Genomic DNA, 26285 nt, shown 5'->3' with positions numbered 1-26285 from the left:
TGATATTCGAGTTGTCATTTATTTCTTTCAAGAATCACTTCCACTCACTAAGTAGACTAAAGTCCTCCGCAAAATCTCGATGTCCTTAGATTTATCTCCCATATGATGTGCAATTACATACGAAGAAGGCCATACCAAATGAAAATGGAAGGGGGTGCCAGAAAGCGTCATTGTAGGACCTGTTAACGGAACGGGTGCTACTGCACTGAGGCGCTATGGAACATCTTCGGTTGAGATGCAGATTGCTGAAATTGATAAAATGTTTTGGGAAAGTATCTGGCATTTGTGACAACTATTCTAGATGGATTGTATTGAATATTTTCTTCCTAGCCAACATTAAGTACTACACTGTATGAGCATCGTTACGCAATGCTGCTTATTATACACCAGATGTCTGTTCACATCATGTTGCAATCGGCAGAGCCTTGTAGCAGAGACTTTCCTAGGAATCGAAGAGCGCTTGGAGCTTATGTAGATTTTTCCAATCATTCGGATTTCTTTATTTTTAGTTTCTCATCTCAGGAGTTGACCAGTAATGTAGCGAGATCATAATCAGTGATTTACCTAATTTAAACCATGTGCATCGTTACTCATTTGAAATGCTGTTACACGCTTGGGTTGTGCTTTCATGCTTGAACCCACATCATCTTGTCGCTACTTTATTTCCACCGCGCTAGTTCAACATTTGTTACAGAGTTATCTGAAATATTATAAAAAAACATCTTCCTTCTCTCTTCTCGCAAGTGTACTTCCATTCTTGACGTTGATTGGGATCCTCAGATTGTTTTCGGTGAAATTTCATTACTGTATTCACTACATGTTATTCGTCTTTGTATCCTCTGCTATTTGTGTTAGAAAAAGCTGAACGCTGCGATCTATTGTCATATATACACTAGAATATCCAGGTAAAACCACTGACGTCTCTCTGGAACGTAATATGTCGAGCCTTGAGCAGCCGCTGGTGAATTATCAGTGCAGCAGCAGTGCAGTAGCGAGTCGCATATTTAGCTTTCATATTTGTTTTGTAGTTTGATTCTTAATTTCTTTCCGAGTGTTTGTGCGCTTGCGTATTTAATTACATAAAATCCTTGCGTATTCTCGTATTTGAGAGGAATAATATTGCTTATTGATAGCCGTATAGTATAAATTCGCGGAGTCGTTAGATATTAGCAGTAGGATGGATAGCGTGTGTGCGTGCTGTGTGCGGGCGCAGGAGGAACTGGCCACGGTTCGCGAGCAGCTGAGCGTGCTGTTGGCCACGGTCAGCCGCCTTCAGGCTGCTGCCTCGAGGTGCAGCGACGGCGGAGGGTCTGGCGCGTCGCTTGAGACGCACCAGGTGTAGCTTGCTGCGTCCGCTGACTGAGCCACCGAGGCACCTTCTAGCGTACCCGGCGCGTTGGGGCCGCCCTCACCTTAGGGTGAGTGGCTGACTGCAACGCGTTCGCGTCACTCGAGGCGGAGGGCCAATGTGGAGGCTGGCCGGCTGGCCTGGCCCGTTCATCCTGTCAGTGGGCAGATGGCCGCTCCTTCAGCAGGGCCCGAGCAGGCATACGGGGGCAAAGGCTTGCTTGCTGGTTATTGGGAGCTCCAACGTTAGGCGGGTGATGGAGCCCCTTAGGGATGGAAAGAAATCCAACGTGCACTCGGTCTGTCTGCCGGGGGACCTCATCCAAGATGTGGCGGCGGCCGTGCCTGCGGCTATCGAGCGTACGGGGTGCAGTGGTCTGCAAGTAGTTGCTCACGTCGGCACCAATGATGCCTGTCGCTTGGGTTCTGAGGCGATCCTCAGTTCGTACAGGCGGCTGGCGGATTTGGTGAAGACCGCTGGCCTCGCACTCGGGGAGCAAGCAGAGCTCTCTATTTGCAGCATCGTTCCCAGAGTGGATCGGGGTCCTTTGGTTTGGAGCCGAGTGGAGGGTCTCAACCAGAGGCTTCGTCGACTCTGTGACGGTCTTGGCTGCAGATTTCTAGACTTGCGCTATTGGGTGGGGAATTGTAAGACGCCCCTAGATAGGTCAGGGGTGCACTACACAAAGGAGGCAGCTCTAGGGTAGCAGAGTACTTGTGGCGTGCACGTGGGGGTTTTTTAGGCTAGGCAGTAGTGCGAGGTGTCCTGATGAACACTCACCAGTCTACGTTCAGGCAGGGAGATCAGGACCCTTTCAGTATAAAGACACTTCAGCTATCAAGATATTAGCAGTAAATTTTCAGTGTGTTCGGAATAAAGTTCCTGAATTTACTGCCTCCAGGAAGCGTGTGGCACGCGAATTATTCTCGGGACTGAGACCTGGCTGAACCCTGAGATAGGAAGTTCTGAAATATTTAGTGAGGGTTGGAACGTGTATCGGAAAGACAGATTAGACACCGTAGGAAGTGGTGTCTTCATTGCAGTTGACAAAAATATTGTGTCTACTGAGGTCGAAGTAGAGTGTGATTGTGAAGTTATTTGGACACGTTTAAGAGGGCTAGGGGAAATAAAGTTCATTGTGGGGTGTTATTACCGGCCACCAGGTTCCACCGTGACAGTTCTAGAATCATTCAAAGGGAGTCTACATTCTGTATCGCAGAAGTATCCGGATCATGCTATATTAGTCGGAGGCGACTTCAACCTACCTAGTATTCACTGGGATGTCTATAGATTCATTACAGGTGGTACAGACAAGCCGTCGTGTGAATTACTTTTGAACATATTATCCGAAAACTGTCTTGAGCAGCTAAATCGACAGCCAACGCGTAATGGAAATATTTTAGATCTGGTAGCCGCGAACATACCAGACCTCATCGACGGTGTCAGTGTTGAGACAGGGATTAGTGATCATGATGTTGTCATTACGACTATGGTTACGAAAGTTAAAAAGACGGTCAAGAAGGTTGGAGAGTAATATTACTAGAAAGAGCAGATAAGCAGTTGTTAGCATCCCACTTAGTAAATGAATCGACTTCATTTACTTTCGGTGCGATGGACGTGGAAGAATTATGGGCAAATTTTAAACACATTGTAAATCACGCATTGGACAAGTATGTGCCGAAAAAGTGGGTTACGGACGGAAAAGACCCACCATGGTTTATCAGCGCAATTCGGAGAATGCTCAGGAAGCAAAGGCAGTTGCACTCGCGGTACAAGAAAGATCGGGAGAATGAGGACAGGCAAAAGTTAGTAGAGATTCGTGCTGCTGTGAAAAGAGCGATGCGCGAAGCATTCAACCACTACCACCGTGATAGCTTAGCAAAAGATCTTGCTGAAAACCCAAGGAAATTCTGGTCTTACGTAAAATCGGTAAGCGGGTCGAAGGCTTCCATCCAGTCACTCACTGATCAGTCTGGCCTGGCAACGGAAGACAGCAAAACGAAAGCTGTAATTTTAAATTTAGCATTTGAGGAATCTTTCACGTCCGCAGCTCGTGGTCGCGCGGTAGCGTTCTCGCTTCCCGCGCCCGGGTTCCCGGGTTCGATTCCCGGCGGGGTCAGGGATTTTCTCTGCCTCGTGATGACTAGGTGTTGTGTGCTGTCCTTAGGTTAGTTAGGTTTAAGTAGTTCTAAGTTCTAGGGGACTTATGACCGTAGATGTTGAGTCCCATAGTGCTCAGAGACATTTGAACCATTTGAAATCTTTCACGCAGGAGGATCGTACAAACATACCGCCGTTTGAGTCTCGTACAGATTCCCGTATGGAGGACATAGACATCCCTGGGGGTTGTGAAGCAGCTGAATGGGTTGAAAATAAATAAATCGCCAGGTCCTGATGGGATTCCAATTTTGTTTTACAGAGAGTACTCTACTGCATTGGCTCCTTACTTAGCTTGCATTTATCGCGAACCTCTTGCCCAACGTAAAGTCCCGAGCGAATGCAAAAAAGCGCAGGTGATGCCTGTACATAAGAAGGGTAGAAGGACGGGTCCTCAAAATTACAGACCAATATCCTTAACATCGGTTTATGGCAGGATTCTCGAGCATATTCTGAGTTCGAATATAATGAATTTCCTTGAGATAGAGAAGTTGCTGTCCATGCATCAGCACGGCTTTAGAAAGTATCGCTTCTGCGAAACGCAACTCGCCCTTTTTTCACATGATATCAAATGGTTCAAATGGCTCTGAGCACTATGGGACTTAACATCTATGGTCATCAGTCCCCTAGAACTTAGAACTACTTAAACCTAACTAACCTAAGGACAGCACACAACACCCAGCCATCACGAGGCAGAGAAAATCCCTGACCCCGCCGGGAATCGAACCACATGATATCATGCGAACCATGGATGAAGGGTATCAGACGGATGCCATATTCCTTGACTTCCGGAAAGCGTTCGACTCTGTGCCCCACTGCAGTCTCCTAAATAAGGTACGAGCATATGGGATTGGTTCCCAAGTATGTGAGTGGCTCGAAGACTTCTTAAGTAATCGAACCCAGTACGTTGTCCTCGATGGTGAGTGTGCATCGGAGGTAAGGGTATCATCTGGAGTGCCCCAGGGAAGTGTGGTAGGTCCGCTGTTGTTTTCTATCTACATAAATAATCTTTTGGATAGGGTGGACAGCAATGTGCGGCTGTTTGCTGATGATGCTGTGGTGTACGGGAAGGTGTCGTCGTTGAGTGACTGTAGGAGGATACAAGATGACTTGGACAGGATTTGTGACTGGTGTAAAGAATGGCAGCTAACTCTAAATATCGAAAAATGTAAATTAATGCAGATGGATAGGGAAAAGAATCCTGTAATGTTTGAATACTCGATTAGTAGTGTAGCGCTTGACACAGTCACGTCGATTAAATATTTCGGCGTAACATTGCTGAGCGATATGAAGTGGGACAGTGGCAGTTGTGGGGAAGGCGGATAGTCGTCTTCGGTTCATTGGTAGAATTTTGGGAAGATGTGGTTCATCTGTAAAGGAGACCGCGTATAAAACACTAATATGACCCATTCTTGAGTACTGCTCGAGCGTTTGGGATCCCTATCAGCTCGGATTGAGGGAGGACATAGAAGCAATTCAGAGGCGGACTGCTAGATTTGTTACTGGTTGGTTTGGTCATCACGCGAGTGTTACGGAAATGCTTCAGGAACTCGGGTGGGAGTCTCTAGAGGAAAGGAGGCGTTCTTTTCGTGAATCGCTACTGAGGGAATTTAGAGAACCAGCTTTGAGGCTGCCTGCAGTACAATTTTACTGCCACTAACTTACATTTCGCGGAAAGACCACAAAGATAAGATAAGAGAGATTAGGGCTCGTACAGAGGCATATAGGCAGTCATTTTTCTCTCGTTCTGTTTGGGAGTGGAACAGGGAGAGAAGATGCTAGTTGTGGTACGAGGTACCCTCCGCCACGCACCGTATGGTGGATTGCGGAGTATGTATGTTGATGTAGATGTAGAGAAAGTTACGTATAGTGAGCGCTGGTGGAATATAGTTGTGTGTTTGCGTTGTCACGGATGATTACAGAAAATATAGGAATGGAGAACATGAAAGCGGTGCTGGTACAGAGCCTTCTGTCATTAAACAGCGTCAATCGACCGCCCAAGTTTACGTCTGAATCCGACAGACTGATGTATGTCAACAGTGAAACGTGGCATACTGATGCACTGCGGAGATGTTTCAGATTTAAACCTATTGTAGGGTGTGGCTGTCAGGATGATTTAGCTTCTGTGTCTCCTCCCCTTGTCACCAAATACTGGTGGTGAAAACTACTTCCACCATCTGTGTTCGAGACCTAGACCATCGAATGGAAAGTTACTGAACTAGCGTAGGAGTCGAATGATAGTAAGAATAATTACAGTAAATATAGCAGAAAGAGTAGCAACCATGAAAAACAATAGGAAGTTACAAAAGGATCAAGGAACAAAAAGCCGAAAACAACAGAGTAATAATTCAATGTTGGTGGCATATTTAACTACAGCATAGTATTGAAGGTCCGTCAGGACAAATGATTGTCCAATCAATTCCGTTTCGGCTGTGGTGAATATACACTCCTGGAAATGGAAAAAAGAACACATTGACACCGGTGTGTCAGACCCACCATACTTGCTCCGGACACTGCGAGAGGGCTGTACAAGCAATGATCACACGCACGGCACAGCGGACACACCAGGAACCGCGGTGTTGGCCGTCGAATGGCGCTAGCTGCGCAGCATTTGTGCACCGCCGCCGTCAGTGTCAGCCAGTTTGCCGTGGCATACGGAGCTCCATCGCAGTCTTTAACACTGGTAGCATGCCGCGACAGCGTGGACGTGAACTGTATGTGCAGTTGACGGACTTTGAGCGAGGGCGTATAGTGGGCATGCGGGAGGCCGGGTGGACGTACCGCCGAATTGCTCAACACGTGGGGCGTGAGGTCTCCACAGTACATCGATGTTGTCGCCAGTGGTCGGCGGAAGGTGCACGTGCCCGTCGACCTGGGACCGGACCGCAGCGACGCACGGATGCACGCCAAGACCGTAGGATCCTACGCAGTGCCGTAGGGGACCGCACCGCCACTTCCCAGCAAATTAGGGACACTGTTGCTCCTGGGGTATCGGCGAGGACCATTCGCAACAGTCTCCATGAAGCTGGGCTACGGTCCCGCACACCGTTAGGCCGTCTTCCGCTCACGCCCCAACATCGTGCAGCCCGCCTCCAGTGGTGTCGCGACAGGCGTGAATGGAGGGACGAATGGAGACGTGTCGTCTTCAGCGATGAGAGTCGCTTCTGCCTTGGTGCCAATGATGGTCGCATGCGTGTTTGGCGACGTGCAGGTGAGCGCCACAATCAGGACTGCATACGACCGAGGCACACAGGGCCAACACTCGGCATCATGGTGTGGGGAGCGATCTCCTACACTGGCCGTACACCACTGGTGATCGTCGAGGGGACACTGAATAGTGCACGGTACATCCAAACCGTCATCGAACCCATCGTTCTACCATTCCTAGACCGGCAAGGGAACTTGCTGTTCCAACAGGACAATGCACGTCCGCATGTATCCCGTGCCACCCAACGTGCTCTAGAAGGTGTAAGTCAACTACCCTGGCCAGCAAGATCTCCGGATCTGTCCCCCATTGAGCATGTTTGGGACTGGATGAAGCGTCGTCTCACGCAGTCTGCACGTCCAGCACGAACGCTGGTCCAACTGAGGCGCCAGGTGGAAATGGTATGGCAAGCCGTTCCACAGGACTACATCCAGCATCTCTACGATCGTCTCCATGGGAGAATAGCAGCCTGCATTGCTGCGAAAGGTGGATATACACTGTACTAGTGCCGACATTGTGCATGCTCTGTTGCCTGTGTCTATGTGCCTGTGGTTCTGTCAGTGTGATCATGTGATGTATCTGACCCCAGGAATGTGTCAATAAAGTTTCCCCTTCCTGGGACAATGAATTCACGGTGTTCTTATTTCAATTTCCAGGAGTGTAGTAATACGTACCATTGTTTTCGAGAAGCGTAGAGAAAGGAGAAATTTCTGTCTATGAAAGAAAAGTATTTCATTTCACAGAAGAGTGAGTTGTGTTCTTCACGGTTTGTAGCACGTTTCAGTATTTGTGACTGGTTTTATTGTTGCAACTGAACCTATTCTTTTACGCCACGCGTGAATATGTGGAGAGCGCATATGTTGTGTGTGTAACTCATGAATTGTTGTTCACCAGTCACAGAAGTCTTGTGTTGAAAAAAGCGTTTGGAAGTGTCGTTAAATAAAGCGGCCAAGTTATACTGGTATCTAAACCTCCTAAAAAATTCGAATTGTGTGTTGGGCCGGGACTAACAGGAAACCTTGCCTTTCACTGGCGATGCTCTTACCGGCTGGGCTATCCAGGCATGGAGGACGACCCGCTCTAAAGCTACCAGTTCTACCAGTACTTCCCTCCTACTTCCCAAACTTACAATTAGATTTGCTGTGCTGAAAGAAAGTTATAAATTTAGCTTTTTGAGAAAATGCAAAGGATATCAAAGATATCTATGAAAAAGAATCTCTCTTAAAACACTGGTATGTTAGATTTTCGAGTATTATTCGGCTTTTGTAACCTCACTTAGCTGAGGAAAGTAAAGGTCAGAGAAAATAGATTTATATAATACGATTAGCATCTCAGAACTCATTCAACTGATCTTAATGGAATTTTAAGCTCTGTTCCTACGCTTGCAGGAAGAAACACCCACTTCATTCATTAGTCCTTTGACTGACTTCACGTTTTCGTCCCACTTCATATGAATTTTTAATGTTACACCAAAAAAAAAAAAAAAGTACCTATCTATGCATGTGAGTTCAGCCCTGAATGTCAGATGTGATATTTGGAAGTAACGTTTCTCCTACTCACGAGCATTGTTAAAGTTTATTCGCATCTATGGCAAGCCGCTGTTGATTAAGTGACAGTTTTCTATAGGGCGGATCTGTTCTATAAGACGAAGAAAATCAGCGTTGTAATAAGTTCAGGCCAGGGACATCATCGAATCGAGCAAAAATTTTCAGAAAACTGTTATATGGAAAAGCACCTTTGTGGAGCCACGGCCATAAAAAAAAAGACAGAATTAATCAGCGACAAATTCGCAGAAATTTTCTCGCTAATTGAACGTGTTCTGTTGTGGATAGCAGTCCGGGTTTGCCCTGCTAAGCTGCTTCTGACTTATACTGTGGGGATTATGATGCAGTGCCCTTGTCTCCTTGTGTCAGGATTTTTCGAGAAGGTGAACCAATCATTGCTTCGATAATGTTAACTTTCTAGCGACATCAGAGGAATGAACTTCGTGTATTCACTATACAGAATTTTTTTTCAGAAAAACCAAAAAATTAAGAAAAACAGTTCAAAATTTAATTTTCGGTATTTTCTTAGTTCACACTAACTGATTTTTTTGGACTTGATAGAATTAAAGTTCATTCATATAGTCTCTGCATCAGTAAAATTTAAAACATGGGGCCTTCCGCTTCCTCGATAACAGTATCGCACGTCACATGCCGACTATCTTATTGAATATTTTTTCTGCTGTCGCTACGCAGTGGTCTATTTCCGACCTCTGATTAGCCTGCTCTAACCTTACTTTCGTCGTCCCTGCAGGTACGGTTCCCTGACAAGTTTAAACAAAATTCATACGACGACTGGAATAGGTAGGCGAGTCTTTCGCGGGCACTGCCGTGCCATACGGATGAAGCCTCGAAGTTCGTTCGTCAAGCTGAGCCCGTCACGAGCTTCCCGAGAGAGGGAGCGAGGCTCCGCCGCGGGCTGGCGCGGTACTCACGTGTCGACGTGGTGGAGCGAGCCCTGCGGCACGCTGGTCTGCAGCAGCGTGTTGTCCACGGCGACGGTCAGCCGGTTGCTGGCGCCGAACTTGAGCAGCCCCGTCACCGACGCCTGGAACGGCAGGTGGCCGATCTCGTGCGCCATCGCCAGCTCGCCGTTTACCCACTGTGGACACACACCCTGCTCTCAACGACTAGGCTCATTAGCTTCCGAAACGTCTGTAATGTAGGCTTTGGTAAGTATCGTCAAGAGGTGCAGAGGATCGACGCTTGGTGCAACGAGTGTTCGTTGACCCTGTAGAGCACTGAGAATACATAGACAAAAAGACCCATTACTGTACTGGATGGTTATAATTGAATTGCAGCTATTCACAGAGGCCCATTGTGGGCTGTTGTTATCGTACGGCAGCGAAACTTTGTATATATTCTAATGCGGAAGCAATTTGCGCTGCAAAAAAATTAGTTCCATTTTTGGCCACCAGGTGCAAATCTGGCATTGTAAATGCAGGTAAGACATAGAAATGTTTCCATATTTAATGGAATAGGAACGGGAGGTGGGCAGGAAAGGTCAAACAAGTAAGAAAGGCATAATGTTGATTTCATTGTTAACCGATACTTGCACAGTTTCTTCAACATGAGCACTAGAGACGTCAACGAGATGTACAGGGCCAAATTTGCACCTGGGGGGCAAAGCTGCAACTAATTTTTTCCAGCGTAAATAAGTTGCTAATTAGGATATCTACCAAGTTTCGTCACCATACGATAATTACAGCCCACGTTGGACCTCCGTGAGTAACTGCACTTTAATTATATCCACCCGGTAGGAGTGTGATCACACGACTATCGAAGAATCACTGGAAGCAGTCACAAAAATAAAATATGTAGGAGTATGCTTACAGAACAGTCTAAAATGGATGATGATGATTTGGGTTGAGGGGGCGCTCGACATCATGGTGATCAGCGCCCTGACGAAAAGTCAAGATGCAAATCTCGTGGGTGGGGACGAAGGCTGTCCCCACATGAGGAGTAGTTTATAACATATTAAAGTCTACCGCCCTTCCCCACCAATTTAGGGATGTGGCCTGACAGTTCACAAAATTTCACCACTCTTGTAACACTGGTATTGATATCTGCGAGGATGGTGAGCAGATCTCCAGCGAGACCGACGGCTGTCCTATGTCAGTATATAGGACGCACATAGCCACAACATGCTGAACTGAAAGCGGCACGCCACAAACTTCACAGAATGGTGGATCCTCCCGCCGAACGAGGCAGCCATGTGTGAAAGGGCTATGCCCGATGCACAGTCCGGTAAGCAAAACTGCAGTAGCAGCGAGGCTGACATGAAGTCCGCCAAGCCTTTGTGGTCGATTTGAGCGACCGCAGTTTGTTGCCTATCACCTGCAACCATTCAGTCTCCCACTGATGCATGATGCATCTGTCAGAAAGTGAGATGATGTCGTGCAACGGGATGGGACATTGATGGACAGCACTATCCCAAATGGTTCCTTGGCAGCTTTATCGGCCATGTCATTACCCTGTACCCCAATGTGACCAGGTACCCAGCAAAAGATCACCACCTTGCCACAGTTTGGAGCCGCTGTAATGAGTCATGGATGAACTGAGTCTACCGTGTACATTTGGTGAAGTGCTAAGAGAGTCGGAACAGACAAGGAAACTCCTACAGTGATGTCTGAGAACCCTATCCAGTACCATCAGAATGCCATGTAACTCCGCATCATAATTTGTAAATTGTTCTGGAAGACGCACTTTAAAAATCCTATCAGGTAAAACAGCAGAACAACCGAGAGCATTCTCCTGTTGGGCTCCATCTGTATAAATAACTATAAAACTATGGTACGTATTTAAAACAGACGAAAACAAAGTTGTAAAAACAAAATCTGGAGTACAACTTGTACTGTGTCAAGCTTAAAATCACTTTGGGCCTCTGAAAACACCAAGGCGGCAGTGCGTTCCATCCCTGGGTGTGTATTTTCATGCCCAAGAGATCCAGTTCCTTGAGACCGTCTGTAGCATGTATACCAAATGGCTTGGTCGCTTGGGGACGATTCCTGAACAGATGTTCGATGGTGGGTTGGAGCACTGAACTAAATGCGAATGGCTGAGGTTATGCTGAGATTTTCAGCGCCTGTTGAGCCAAAAGGACACGTCGCCGAATCCAGAAAGGTGGTTCACTTGCCTCTGCACACAGACTCTGAACTGGGCTTGTCCGTAAAGCTCCAGTCGAGATTCGAATGCCCTCCTGGTGGACAGCATCTAACATCCGGAGGTAGGAAGGAGGGGCCGATCCGTAGACCACGCTGCGTGCAAGGGATAAATCCCTGCAGCCGCACTATCCTCTGTGCCCTCGGTGGTTCAGATGGATAGAGCATCTGTCATGTAAGCAGGAGATCCCGGGTTCGAGTCCCGGTCGGGGCACACATTTTCAACTGTCCCCGTTGATGTACGGTGTATCAACGCCAGCCGACGGTTAGGGTCTTAATTTAATCATTTCAAGATACTCAAAGTTCCCTCCATTGCACGTCGTAAGGTGGCTTCCAGAGTATGGACGTAGATGTAGAAACAAGGCTGTTGTTATACGTTAAAGCTAACATCTCGCTTTCTAAGCATTCAGAATGAAATATTTCACAGCTATTTGTTAGCCACATGAAAAACGTTTCTAGACATGTGGCGAATTTCGGTTTGTTTATTTATTAATGTACTGTCATTGTGTCACAACTAATCATACACTTTGTAAAATATATACGTATCTACCGCACCGCCTCGACATTTTTCTAGCTCAGCTGGTTCTTACTGAGCTTGTCTTGAGTGAGTAAGGGAGTGCAGTAAATTTATGGAACGTACATAGCAAATGTAACATAAAATACATCATTACGTGGATGATGAGGCAACTAACGCAGGGTACCAAATAAACGATTATATCCAGTTTTAGTAACTGCATCTAAAAGCGGTTACCGCTAAATTGCAGCAGACAATGTAACAATTTCTAACGTCCGTAAAAATATTTTACCTCATTTTTATTAGGTTGCTTTCTTGCTGTCGGTCTGTTCGGTACAAATTTTGCAATTTATTTTAAATTAACTTCTTGATGAGCTAGAGATCTGAAATTTTACAAACAGTTCAGAACTGGATTACAATACAATACTAACTAGCTTTGGTATCTGGTGTGTGGCGGAGAGTACTTCGCGTATCACTTTCTTCTCCTCCTCTTCCTGTTTTAGTCGTTAATGATCCGTGGGAAGGATGATTGTTGGTAAGCCTGCGTGGGCTTGTAACAACAACAACGCTGTACTATTGTACATATAATTTTTTTTTCTTCTGATTTTCGATAAATTAGTGTAATCGATATTCCGATTTCATTTCTTTTCTTTTCATGTCATTGTGTTAAGAAAACTGTAAACAAATTTCGATGTGAATATTAATGTTTATGCCAAATGTCAAACAATATTGTAACAGAATTGAAATGTAAGAAACGTTGAATCTGTTGTAAGATGTTAAAGTTGTAATTGTGCGTCTGGTCCATACGTAGGCAATGTGTTGGGATATGTAGAATGCAAAACCTCTGGTGAATGCCCTGTCTGTAGGGGAACGGTAAAAGGTGGATGGCAGGCGAGCGCGGGAAAATGCACACGGGCGCTGCACGGCATAACGGGCTCAGCAGTAGTAGTCGGAGTTGGGCATTGGTCTGAGCCACACGTTCTGGATCGAGGAGGCTCTCCTGGAAGACGTAGTTTCATTGAGCCTCGGATGTGCCGTCCCGACGCCTATACAGCATGGAAAAATTCCATAGGCACTAAATGGAAAAGAATTGCGACGCTAAGAAGAAGCAAAGTGCCGATACATCAAGAGCCATTGCTGTGATTGTATGTGTGCCATGTGCCTCGCCATCTCGCTGCCTGCCGACCGCCGCATCGATACGAACAGGTTGAAACTTTTAGTACTGTATTCGTGTGGACCAGTGTTACTTTTGTTCCATACTGTTCAATAACAACTTAAATTTTACCAGAACTGTCCTATCATTTAATTATCCTCACAACTAACCTAGACAGGGTCCTTTCCGCATGTTGTGCAATCCGAGTGTCCCGAGATGAAGATTTAAAGTTTATGTTAATAATAATTACTTACAGACCTAGCTATGTTAGAATGATGTTTAAAGAACTGTTTTGTTAATGAATCTATAGGTAAATAACAAAGGTCTGACAAAGTGGGAAAATAATTTTGAAATTGGTTTAGTAATGAAGTTTAATTATTTTGAGGCATATATAATGGTAATTAAATGAGTAGGAAGTAAGCTAAAAAGAGTAGTAACTCATATAGTGGAAATTTTGAGTGCTTAATGATTTCAATAAATTAATTGTTTTAATACAGTGATCGTAACAGTTTCAGGGTCCCCCCCCCCCCCTCTTTCTTATTCATTTGAATTCTGAAGTGTTATAAACTGATTAGACCAGCAAAGTTAAAGCCAATACAAAAACCAAAATTTATCAGTGTTTTACATTTATCAAAATTGACATTGTGTGTGTGTTTCGAAAGTGCTATTTCTAGGGTAACCTATGCCCAATTTTAATCAGATCAATAGACAGTACGAAGTTTCGTAGTAAACATTATAGTGTAATGTTGTGTATTTATGGTTTATCCATATTGGTACAGAAAGTGAAATTATCAGTTCAGTAGATTTTCTGGTTCTAAAATTTACCACATTATGCAGTGTTACTACGTGTTGTTATGCTCGAACGTACATCAACTTGTACAGGGAAGAAACTCAGTTAATGCTTAATTAGGCTGGCGACCGTATTATTAACAAATTGGTAACATCTTCTGTGTTGTTTCTTGTCCGTCCTGACGTGTAGTTGCATTTCGGACTTGCTTGACGTATCATTGTTATTACTGAGTGGGTGTAAGTCTGATTTGTCTCCATTCAGGTACACGCGGTCAATGTCTATCCAAAAATCCTTTCTCTTAAGGTGAAGCCCGTCAACTTACTATAGTACAGGCTTTAAGGAGTATCGTGTGCAGTAGCGCAGCGTTACAGGCTCAGATTCCCTAATTTTTACCTTCACAGTCTTTTCGCGACATATATATAGGTGGAATCAATATGTTGGTTCAAATGGCTCTGAGCACTATGGGACTTAACATGTGAGGTCATCAGTCCCCTAGAACTTAGAACTATTTAAACCTAACTAACCTAAAGACATTACACACATCCATGCCCGAGGCAAGATTCGAACCTGAGACCGTATGGTCACGCGGTTCCAGACTGAAGCGCCTAGAACCGCTCGGCCACCACGGCCAGCAATCAATATGTTGCTTCACTCACGTGAAGAGAAGGTGAAATAAACCGGAGATTTACTACGTGTCTCTGTTGTAATGTCATCAAAAATGTTTGAAATTGACTCAACAATTTCACACACACACACACACACACACACACACACACACACACACACACACACACACACACACACACACACACAAGGCTATAAATAATTTCTCCTAGCTCACTATAGATTGTTAACCTTATACAGATCGTTCTAAAAATTTATGGTTGAGAATTTTTAATAGCTGTGAAAATAATTATAACATTTATAACGAAGAACGTTGGGGCACATGCAGTAGATAATTGATGCATGAATATTTCACCTCCTTACTATTATCAGTTACATGCGCACCCATTTTTTCCTTTTAAATCCTACAAGACTATTTCCGTAGCTGATAAGAATTCACAATTAAAATTTTTCAGAACCATCCAAATAAGGCCAGCAGTCTGTATTGGACAAGGAGAAATTAGAAATTATTTTATAATTTTTAATCCGTTTTAAAAACGGGGCGTATTAGTTCATTTTCATTTAAGTAATTATTAACGTGTGTAGCTACCGAGTATAACAAACCATTTACTACAAGTATGGACTTTTTTTATAGCATTGGAAAGAGCCTTAGAAGGATACTTTAACGACATAAGACGCATGGAACTTCAGCAACACTAACAAGGCAACAGCGCCACAAACTATTGTCCTGCCGTTACGACATAAGGTCCAATAAACTTCGCCTCTAATGTACTAAATGTAAACATACACGTGATTCAGGTTCATTTCTTGTGTTAACTGTCGTGCTAAGACATATGACTTTGAGCAGTGTTATAAAGCGATTCCAGACAGGCAACACAACACGTCGAATGCCACCAGCACATAGCACAGCGCAGACTGGTGCATATGGCGTTGCATGACCGGCGGTAGTCAGTGTTTCCCTGTAGACCTCATGGTTTAATGTTCGAGAGATGTTAAGTCTGATAGGCTTGCAGGCCAGTTTGTGTTTCCCGAACGACCGACAAAGCGAACTCCTAATGCTGCCCAAGTCTGTAATTATCAGTACGTAATGGGCGACACTTCCGCCATGCTGGTACCACACAGATTTCCATATGTCCAAACGAATGTCTTCAAACAACTGCGACAGCATATTTGTTAGGCACTGTAGATGCCTGTAGGTATTCAGGGTCACAACAGTAAAACAGGTGCCAGTGATACGGTTCTTGAAGAATCAGCACCACACGTTGACAGCTCATGGACGTTGTTTATCCACTTCTCTCAGCGGCCGGCCGGTGTGGCCTAGCGGTTCGAGGCGCTTCAGCCTGGAACCGCGCGACCGCTACTGTCGCAGGTTCGAATCCTGCCTCGGGTATGGATGTGTGTGATGTCCTTAGTTAGGTTTAAGTAGTTCTAAGTTCTAGGGGACTGATGACCTTAGATGTTAAGTCCCATAGTGCTCAGAGCCATTTCTCTCAGCGAGCATAGGTTTCCAAGTGACCCTTAGTGACTATTGAGAAGATAGATTTTTCCACCATTTATGAAAGATTTTTCATCCATAGACAAACTAGTGTACTGAAACGCTGCATCACTTTGAAATTTTCGTAGAATCTATTCAGATTCCTTTATGTACGATAACGATATGGGCTGAAGCAATTGACTTAAAATTTGTACCAGCACTTGGATTCGAACCCGGGTCTCCAGCTTACTAGGCAGATCCGCTGTCCATTGAAACGGATAGCGCATCTGTCTAGTAACCAGGAGACCCACGTTTGAATTCCAGCCCTAATACAAATTTTAATTCATTGATTCAGCCTACACCACCATCATAGATAAAAGGTAAGACTCAGTACGTCTCAGAACATGAACTATACATAATTACTGTTCAGGGAACTATAACTGATTTTGAAGTATCTGCCATGAAAATGTTGATGGAGCTAAATGTGGAAAGGATGAAATGTGTTACAATAAAGTATTCACAGAACACTTCTTTGTATGAATCGACACGGACATTCAAGCTACATCCTAATGATGTGTGTCTGTCTTCCCATTGCTAAAATTTAGTTGCATTTCTCTCATGAAATGCTGTTGGCGTAACATGTTCCTCGCACTTAAAACTTACTGATTTTTTTGTAATGTTTACAAACACATGTCAAACGGCTTGACACAATAGGGATACCTTCCAGCATACAACCGCACCGCTTCTCTATAACGAAAACCATATCCACTTTTTAAGCTGTAGTGTTCATTGCGACTGTCTGAATGGGTTCACGATAACTTATCTGTTAGTTACAACTGCAGAAAATGCATTAATGACCTCAAGTGCACAGATATACACACGAACTGTAACTGACTTGCGTGTCTGTTTAAATCTGTTACAGTAGGAGAGACGTTTGTGAGGCTTCCTTATTATTTTTTGTTTGGCCTTGTCCAACAAAACATTAAGCTATAAACAATGTACATGAAGCGTAACATGAAGATGTGTGTTTAATCTTAAAATACACCCACTTACATAGATTAACACGACGTACTTACAGTTCAGTGTCTGATCTCCATCAGGAATAAGAGAATACAACATACATTCTCATTATGCACACAAAACCTACTACCTACTCTACAATGTGGGACCACTTCTTCTCCTCGTGGCTGGGCACTGCTTTGCTACTCTGTTATGCTGCTACTATTCGATCAAGTTCCATCATTTAGTTCCATTCTTAAAGAAAGTCATAATTCAGCTGCTGGAAACATTAAATTTTACTTGTGTACATCAGATAAATCGTCACATTGCCGGCAGTAACTTAGAGAAAACCGCGCCTCGACGTGTTGCTGTTGCTGCAGGTATACAGTAATGAGGTTGCCTCACTGTAGACATATAATTTTCGTCACGATCATGTACAACTGGGAGTCAATATCACCACCACCGTGTTTAAAGTAACACAGTGCATAGGAGTTACATGGAACATCGCATCAGTAATTGACATTCATGTGAAGTCAATTCCGATTAACATTTACCTAATTGCCAAGATGTACTTACGTATCTGTGATACATCTTTCAAGCGAATTTTGCAAAAATTTACATAATGTCCTTATTTTGTTCGGTGACTTACCATACAAATTATGGTGGTAGTCGGACATGCTACTCATGTAACGGATACAGTCAGCTCTGAGGATGCTTGATGTTGAACCGCAACCGATCATTTTAAAAAATTAATACGATCAAGACGACCAGTAACAAATCTGTTTTAAAGTCAGGAAATATTAAAGAAGACTGAATACAGCGCAGCTCGCCTTATTTGATGTGGCCTCGTAGCTGCGCCGGATGGAGAAGGGATGGAGAAGAGCACTGCCGTCTACAAATTGGAAGCAACTGCCAATGCCACCAAAATACAACTGAATAATTTCACCCTCACTCGAGACCTAATGAAACGTAGCGGATGACATGCAACGTCTGCATATTCCACTGATATTGACTCCTGTCTACAGAATCAACGCTGTACAAGGTAAGTAAAAAAGGACTTTCAGCTCTGGAATGATATAGAAATTTATTGAGATAACTTACAGAATGGGCAGATTTGTCATCTTCTAGCAAACAAACTCAAGTTTCGCATAAAAGTGTCAAGTGCATTTTGGTTCGATGTGACTATCATTTGTGATGCGACGAACATGCCACCGATTCTTCTTCCGCCACTTGTTGCAGCGAATCAGACTTAACTTGTGCAGCGGCAGCGTAGATTCGATTTTTCAGGTTGGTTAATTGTTTGGTAGGGGAGCAACATACAATATGTCTTTAATGAAACCCTAAAGACAGAAATCCAGTGGTACGTGCCTGGAAGGGAGGTGGCCTTGCGATTCGCTCTTCAAGGCCAATCCACCGACTGGGAAGCGATTATCGAGGAAACCTCGAACCTCCGTGGGGAAATAAGGTGTTGCAGCGTCTTGCTGGTAGTAAAACATCCCATTTCGGTCATCTTCATCGATCTACGGAGTTAAAAATTTATCAAACACATCCAGATTCACAATACGAATGACAGTTTTCTTTATAAGGAGGAAAGGGCAGTACACTGTCAGTTTGCTACAGGTACAAAACATACTAACTTTGGGGCTGTGTGTGCATTTTCACTGCCCAATATTCTGCAGTTGTGGGTTAACTGATTGATTGAGAGAGTTTATGGGACCAAACGGTGAGGTCATCAGTCCTGCGATTCCGAAGTTATTCGCAGAAAAAAGAGTCCGCTAAAGGTGGAAGGATCCAGTCAGAAGAGTCAAATTATAAAACAACGAAGTTAAAGTACACACACACTAAAAGGCCTAAAACGTGAGACCAAATCTAAAGACTGAAAAAAAAGAGAGCTCTTTCCATGGGGGAGCGGTCATGGAGTCCCAGACTGAGAGGACATGAAGACAGGTCCAACCACCCTGCCCCTGCTCCACGAGTAAAGCAAAACCTAATAGCTGGAAATAAAAACCACTGAGGACCAGTTCAGCCATCCGTGAATCATCTACTAATATTAAAATTAAGGAACCTGGAAGATTATACACAGCACGAAGGGCCAAAAGAAGGGGACACTCCACCAATATGTGGGATACCATCAGCCTGGCTTCAGAACCACATTTTGGGGGTGGTTAGTTACGAAGGAAGAAACAATGGGTGAGCATGGTATGCCCAATGCATAGGCGGCATGAAACAGTGGACTCCTTCAGAGAGGAACGGAAGGAAGGGCGCCAAACTGCGGTAGCTCCTTGATTGTGCGGAATTCATTACTGTGAGCAGTAGCGTACCAAATGTCATTCCACTTCTGGACAAAGAGAGATTTGACGTAGATCCGTACATCTACAGCTGGAATCATGGAAGGGAATGGGGGGTAAGTATCTGCTTCTCTAGCCAAACGGTCAGCCAAGTCATTCCCTGGAATGCCCACATGACTTGGGACACAGAGAAAGACAATGGAGCAGATGGCATAGCCAAGGGCAGAGAGAAGCTCATGGATAGTAGAGACCAAAGGATGACGAGAGTAGCACCGGTCGATAGCCTGCAGGCTGCTTGTTGAGTCAGTATAAATTAAAACAGTGGAGGGAGGCCTGAGAATCAAAACAGACGGCTCTGTGACTGGCTAGATGCTCTGCTGTGAACACATTACATGATCCCCGCAATAAATGGTGTTCTAAGCCAGAAGGAGACGTGAAAGCATATCCCACATTATCTACTGTCTTAGAAACATCAGTGTAGAAGATGGTGGCGCCCTGAAACTCTGCAAGGATGGCAAATACAAGACGCCAGAAGACCATGGGTTCGACAGGCACCTTAGAACCATGGAATAGGTCGGCCCTAATTCAGGGTCTACATACCATCCAAGAGGGCTATGGGAGGAAATATACGGGGTACATTCCAGAGAGGGGAGATGGAGATCCTGACAGAAGGAAGTGAGACGCATGCCAACCGGCAACACCATCCATGGGCGGTTGTCAGGAGGGAGACATCCCTCGTTTGCTAAGACATGGTACACGGGATGATCAGGGAATTGGCGAATGGCGATTGTGTAAGAAACCGTATTTGTAGAGGAAGAGTCCCCATTTCTGCTAGGAGCCTGTCAACAGGACTGGGGCAAAAGGTACCAATAGCCAGATGCAAACCCCGCAATGATCAACAGGGTCGAGTATTTGCAGAGTGGAAGGAGCTGCTGAGCCCTAAACCTGACTGCCATAATCTAGTCTGGAAAAGACAGAGCATGGAGAAGAATGGTATGGTCAGCACCCCAAGACGTGTGGGCCAGGAGGTGGAGAGCATGAAGCTTCCACTTGCATGCAGTTTTAGGTGGCGAATATGGGGCAGCCACGTCAGCTTTTTATCAAAAATAATGCCCAAGAAACGAGACTGTTACAACATTTAGGAACTGGTCGCCTAAATAAAGTCCTGGATCGGGGAGTACTGTGGGTCATCGACAAAAATGCATAACTCGCGTTTTGGAGGGATAAAACCGTAAGCCATGGGAGATGATGGAGGCCCCTCAGATGGCGCCTTGGAGCCGGCGCTCAGCAGGTGCTGTCGAGTGGGAGCTGCACCGGATGCAAAAATCGTCGACGTACGATGACGTGGTGAACACAGGCCCAACAGAGGTTGCAAGCCCATTGATGGCTATGAGGAAGAGTGTGACACTTACCTTAGAACCCTGTGGAATACCTTTCTCCCGAATCCGAGAGACGCTGACTCATGTGCAAACTCGAACCCGGAAGATCCGGCGAGATAAAAACTCGTGGAAAAAAGTGGGAAGGGGACACGGAAACCCCAGTCATATACGGTAACTAAAATGTTATCGTGCCAAGTCTTCTTGTATATCTTATGTACGTAGATCAGACTCAAATGGCTTTGAGCACTATGGGACTTAACTTCTGAGGTCATCAGTCCCCTAGAACTCAGAACTACTTAAACCTAATTAACCTAAGGACATCACACACCTCCATGACTGAGGCAGGATTCGAACCTGCGAACGTAGCGGTCGCTTGAATCCAGACTGTAGCGTCTAGAACCGTTCGGCCACCCCGGCCGGCCAAAGACGACTGCTACAAAGTGCCGGGGGTTAGTAAAATGTCGGATTGCTGTTTCCAATCTGAGTGTATGGTCAGTTGGAGACCGTCTTTCTCGGAAACCACACTGACGTGGGACAAAAGGCCCCGAGATTAGAGTATCCACTATAATCTGAAGCTAACCATCCTCTCTAGCAGTTTAAGAAGTACATTCGTCAGGCTAATCGGGCGGTAGCTGTCGAGAGACGTTGGGTTCTTCCTGGGCTTAAGGACAGGGATAACTACACTTACTAGGCATTGCCATGGGAAATCACCCGTGAGCCAAATGCGGTTGAAGACCCTGAGGGGATGTTTCCTTTGGGGTCCGCAGCTCGTGGTCGTGCGGTAGCGTTCTCGCTTCCCGCGCCCGGGTTCCCGGGTTCGATTCCCGGCGGGGTCAGGGTTTTTCTCTGCCTCGTGATGACTGGGTGTTGTGTGATGTCCTTAGGTTAGTTAGGTTTAAGTAGTTCTAAGTTCTAGGGGACTGATGACCATAGATATGAAGTCCCATAGTGCTCAGAGCCATTTGAACCATTTGTTTCCTCTGGGGTACGTCCAAGTGTTGGATCATCTGGTTGTGGATGGAATCCGGGCCTGGGGCCGTGGCACGTGAAGAGGTAAGAGCCTGCTAGAATTCCCATTCAGTGAAGGGTTCATTGTGGGGTTCAGTGTGGCGCGCATTGAAGCAGAGGGGGTCTGTTCAACTCGTTGTTTCTGCCGGAGAAAAGTAGTCGATGCCATGCCATAGCAAAGTGTGTCGTGAGAAGTTCTGCATGGACCAATGGATAAGTGCATAGAGCCCATTGGAGGATGAGGCCCTCGACAGTTTACTGTTGCTAGCAGCCCAGAAGGCTACGGAGCTTGGACCAAACCTTTGATGAGGAGGCATATGTCACCAGGGAGGAAACAGGTCTCCCAGAATTCCTTTTTACTCTACTTAATAAGGTAACGAGCCTTAGCATGGAGACGCTTGAAAGTGAGGAGGTCGCTGTGAAGTGTGTAGTTTACATCGCTGCAGCGCCCGTCGGCGGTCCTGGACAGCGACTGCTAATCATTGGTCCACCACGGTACCCGTCGACGCCGAGGGGAACCTGCGGATAGGGGGAGAGCAGTGCCAGCAGCATGAAGAGTGGTGGCAGAGACGCCTTGCACGACCGCATTAATGCAATTCGAGAGGGAGGTGTCGAAGGGCATAGCAGACGCATATAAAGGCCAATTGGCCCTGCGGGATGACCAACGTCGGGGCCTGTCTGCCTGGCGGCATCAGGGGAGCTATAGAATCACTGTCAAAGATCGTCATGGGATGACCAATGTAGGGAAGCTATGGGATCAGGGGAGGAGATCATGCGATAGCAGTAAAGATGGTATGAGTGGCACTGAAGTGGGTATGGGAACTATCAGTGAGCAGACGCAAATCGAATTCTGTAGTAAATTGGTCAATTAGGAAACCCCTACCCGTTGAAGTGGAACTCCCTGACAGTGGATGATGGGCACTGAGGAGGAGAAATGGGGGTAAGAGTTGCTGTATCATGGTAGACAGTTCAACATAAGGAAGTGGCCTACCTGGAGGGAGATAGACATTGCAAACGGTGATTGCCACAGTCGTTTTCATTATAACCACTATTGCTTCCATATTGGTACATAGGGGGCTCCAGTCACTAATGACATCGGAGCGAACCAAAGTGCAGACGCCATCAGATGTTACCCCGGGAACGACAGGGTTCCGACAGAAAACCCGATAATCACGGAATGTTGGAGAGTTATGATTTTAAGTCATTTCTTGAAGATCAAGACAGAATGCAGAATAGGGATGTACACAGGGGATGGGCGACGAACGTAATTCAAAACAACTGCTATATTATATCCCTATGGCAAGATCAAACATTGACTGGTTTAGTGCATGAGGGAGATGAAAAAAAAACTAAGAATAGTAAGTGGCAGTCGGCAGAACCGAAAAGACTCAAGACACTACTCAGAAAGGAAGAGAAGCTAGAGTCGTAGCATCGTCGACGTCGATATAATTCGACACGAACTGTTAGCTAACAACCCCAAGGATCGGCTGTAAATAACAAATGTATGATCTATGTCTATATGATCTGGACTAACCACAGAAAATCTATCAATATGGGTGGGTAGGAATATGAAACCCACTTCTCTTTCAAGTTTAACTCGGTGCTGTAACTGTGGGAGAATCCCGCTCGGTGGAAAGTGAATTTAGAGGGAGGGGTGGGCAAGGGACTTCAGGCACTTTACAGCGTCGATAGCTGCAACTGTTAGAGCAAGAAAGCTGCGCCAGCACTTACCACTTGGGCGACGTAGTGTACGCTGCCGAAGCGCAGCCACACGCGGATGTTGGGCGACTGCCAGGAGCGCGGCACGAAGAAGCGCCGGTCGTACCAGACCAGCCCCACGTGGTCGCGCACCTCCTTCAGCTGCGTCACGTCGTTGTAGCTGGCCGGTACCGGCATCATCATCACTTCTCCTGTCTGGAAATGTCGCATGCATTAAAAGAGAATAAAATTGACACCCCACTCTGATTACTCAAAGGGGCTCATCCCAGACGGTAAACGCTTCAGAGACTGAGGAAGGTTAAGGACGAAGGCAGCCCCACCCTTGACACACCGACGAAAATGGAAAGTATCGTATCAGGAACACCTTGACCGAACGCTACTGAACATACTCCGTTATTTCCGTACCTGTGCGATACGTTGGTTAAATTTTCGTCCTTTTGCTGGTTTCTTTTCTGTACAGAGAAAAGGCATTCCTACAGAGGAAAAATGAGTGAGTACTTGATCAGTATTGGCCGTATGTTACTGGAACTTTTCACGTGGAGATCAAAAGCACTGTGCTCAGAGGACGTATACCTGCAGATTGTCACCATCTTTCGGACTCAGCAAAAGATAAACTCTTTGGCACCCGCACGAGAGACGTGGGAATATCATGCCGACAGAACGAGTGGTGATGAGATTGACTCTGGACGATGGTGTGGCAACAGGAACAGGCACGGGTCCTCCCAGATGGACTAAATCACGAAAGATCGTACGATTATTCGACTGGCTCTGATGCATGCACGAATGAGAACAGCTGATATATGGGCAGAGGTAAAAGGTAGAGTGTTCCCACGAACCGTCAGGAACAGAGTACTGGACGCTGGGTTGAGATCTCTAGTTGCCATGTATCTTTCATCGCTGACATCTTATGATATGTCATAGACCTGTGTGTTGCAATGTCAGAGTCAATTGGGACATATAGTGGCATTTTTTCATGTTCGGAAATGAGTGTAGCATCTGTTTGTGACTGTCATATCAACGCTAACATGTATCTAGACGACAAGCTTCACAGGAAACAGCCATTGTCCGATCGCTTCTCAAATCAGGTTGCTTCTCTCTCCATCTTGATGTGGAATGTGAGAAAAGGACTGATCTGGTAATTGGTGAAAGGAGGTTGAAAGCCCGACGATATGTGGCAAGAACTGCGAATCCTGTTTCCATATTCTTCATGACCTGGTCACAAAATGACATACCACGAGATCCTTGAGGAATGTACTTGTCAGTCCTGCCCAGCCTCCTACTTTGTCACTTACAGAGCATGTCTGGGATGAAACGGGGGGACGTACACTCTCATATCAGTCTCCATCTATCAATATTCGTGGATTTACGTGTGTTTATGGTATGGCAAAAAGGTGAAGGTGGTACTCAGGGGCTGTTTCCTTTTGGGCTGCGTATTAGTGCCTGTGGGTGTCACACCTCGCACTCATGCTGACGATGGACATCGGTTCCGAATGAAATGAAAATTTAATCATTCAAATGGTTCAAATGGCTCTGAGCACTATGGGACTCAACTGCTGTGGTCATAAGTCCCCTAGAACTTAGAACTACTTAAACCTAACTAACCTAAGGACAGCACACAACACCCAGCCATCACGAGGCAGAGAAAATCCCTGACCCCGCCGGGAATCGAACCCGGGAACCCGGGCGTGGGAAGCGAGAACGCTACCGCACGACCACGAGATGCGGGCATTTAATCATTCATTACCCGTTATGTGATGGGTGTCTCTACAAAATTTAATGAATACCAGACTGGTGCTGGGTGGTGTAACACTATACATTTCCGTCAGTGTGTGTAGAGTGAGCTAAAAGTCTACGTGGAAGTGACTATAACTACAGTGAGCTTGATGCCAGTGCACTCTCGCTATCTAAACATGAACACTATAAATGAATACTGTGTACATTGAAAGAAATACACAGTTATTTTAGAAGTAGTGATCAGTATCTTTCGAAAATCAAACAGCCACTTAAACTGAAAATTCAATTTTTGTGCCGTCGAATGACTCAATAGGATTCTTGTACCTGAAGTCTTGTCACTATGGAAGCATTCAGATGGATTTTTTTTTTTGGGCCAAAAGCGTCCATGAAGTTTTATTCCCTCAAAAGTAATCTTTTTAATTTACGTGACTTCTCATAAAAGTATATAGACTTTCTTGAAGAGGTTTCTCAGAGACTGGCTCGAGTCACAATTATTACATAATTCGCCTAAATTATCTACTATTACAATAGTTTTTGATACGTGGCCCCATCAGGAAAATGACGAAAAACAGTGTGGACGCATACACCAGGTGTGTTCAAAAAGTAACAGGAATTTACGTTTTCTGTAAAGAATTTTATTTATACATCTACATCAACGTTATCCCCTTCACAATAGTGATCATTAGATATACATTACGCCATCGTTTTGTCCCGTCTCCCAAACATCTTTGGGGCAGTTTTTAGCTCTCTCAACGATGTGTTTTTAATCTTGCCGGTGCTTGTAAAACATTGGCTCTTTAAGGTTTTCTTAATTTTTCGGAACAGAAAGAAGCCACAGGGGAACATGTTTGGCAACTATGTAGTCTGGGGTATTATTATAGTGTTGATTTTGGCAAAAAGTTGATGAACAAGCAACTAAGTGTGATAGCAGATGCATTATTGTGATGTAAAACCATGGACCTTTTTCGGCACATATCTGTCCGTTTCTTCCGGATTGATGCTCACAAACGGCATTAGATCTGTAAGTAGTACTCCTTATTAAGCGTTCCAACTTGTGACATGAACTCATGATTAACTGCGCCGGTAAATCGAAGAAGACATTGATCCTAACATCCACATTTGACACGACCTTACGAGCTACTTTTGGTCTTGGAGATCCAAAATGCTTCCAGTGGGAAGACTGACAAGGGA

General features: G+C 45.3%; 1 protein-coding gene across 5 annotated transcripts in view; it reads right to left on the bottom strand.

Moving 5' to 3' along the window:
• LOC126249890 (beta-glucuronidase-like) overlaps positions 1 to 26285 on the bottom strand; it is a 469370-nt gene that overhangs the window by 94761 nt on the left and 348324 nt on the right. For all 5 annotated transcript variants that reach the window (XM_049951515.1, XM_049951516.1, XM_049951514.1 and 2 more), the window contains 2 exons: positions 23373 to 23555; positions 9187 to 9353 (listed from right to left, as the gene is read on the bottom strand). In XM_049951515.1, coding sequence (XP_049807472.1) covers positions 9187 to 9353; positions 23373 to 23555 — 350 coding nt within the window. The remainder of the gene's footprint in view (positions 1 to 9186; positions 9354 to 23372; positions 23556 to 26285) is intronic.

The sequence above is a fragment of the Schistocerca nitens genome, chromosome 1, assembly GCF_023898315.1.
Source record: "Schistocerca nitens isolate TAMUIC-IGC-003100 chromosome 1, iqSchNite1.1, whole genome shotgun sequence".
NCBI classification, from domain to species: domain Eukaryota; kingdom Metazoa; phylum Arthropoda; class Insecta; order Orthoptera; family Acrididae; genus Schistocerca; species Schistocerca nitens.
The sequence above is the reverse complement of the archived record's forward strand: the minus strand, read 5'-3'. Positions and strand labels throughout refer to the sequence as shown.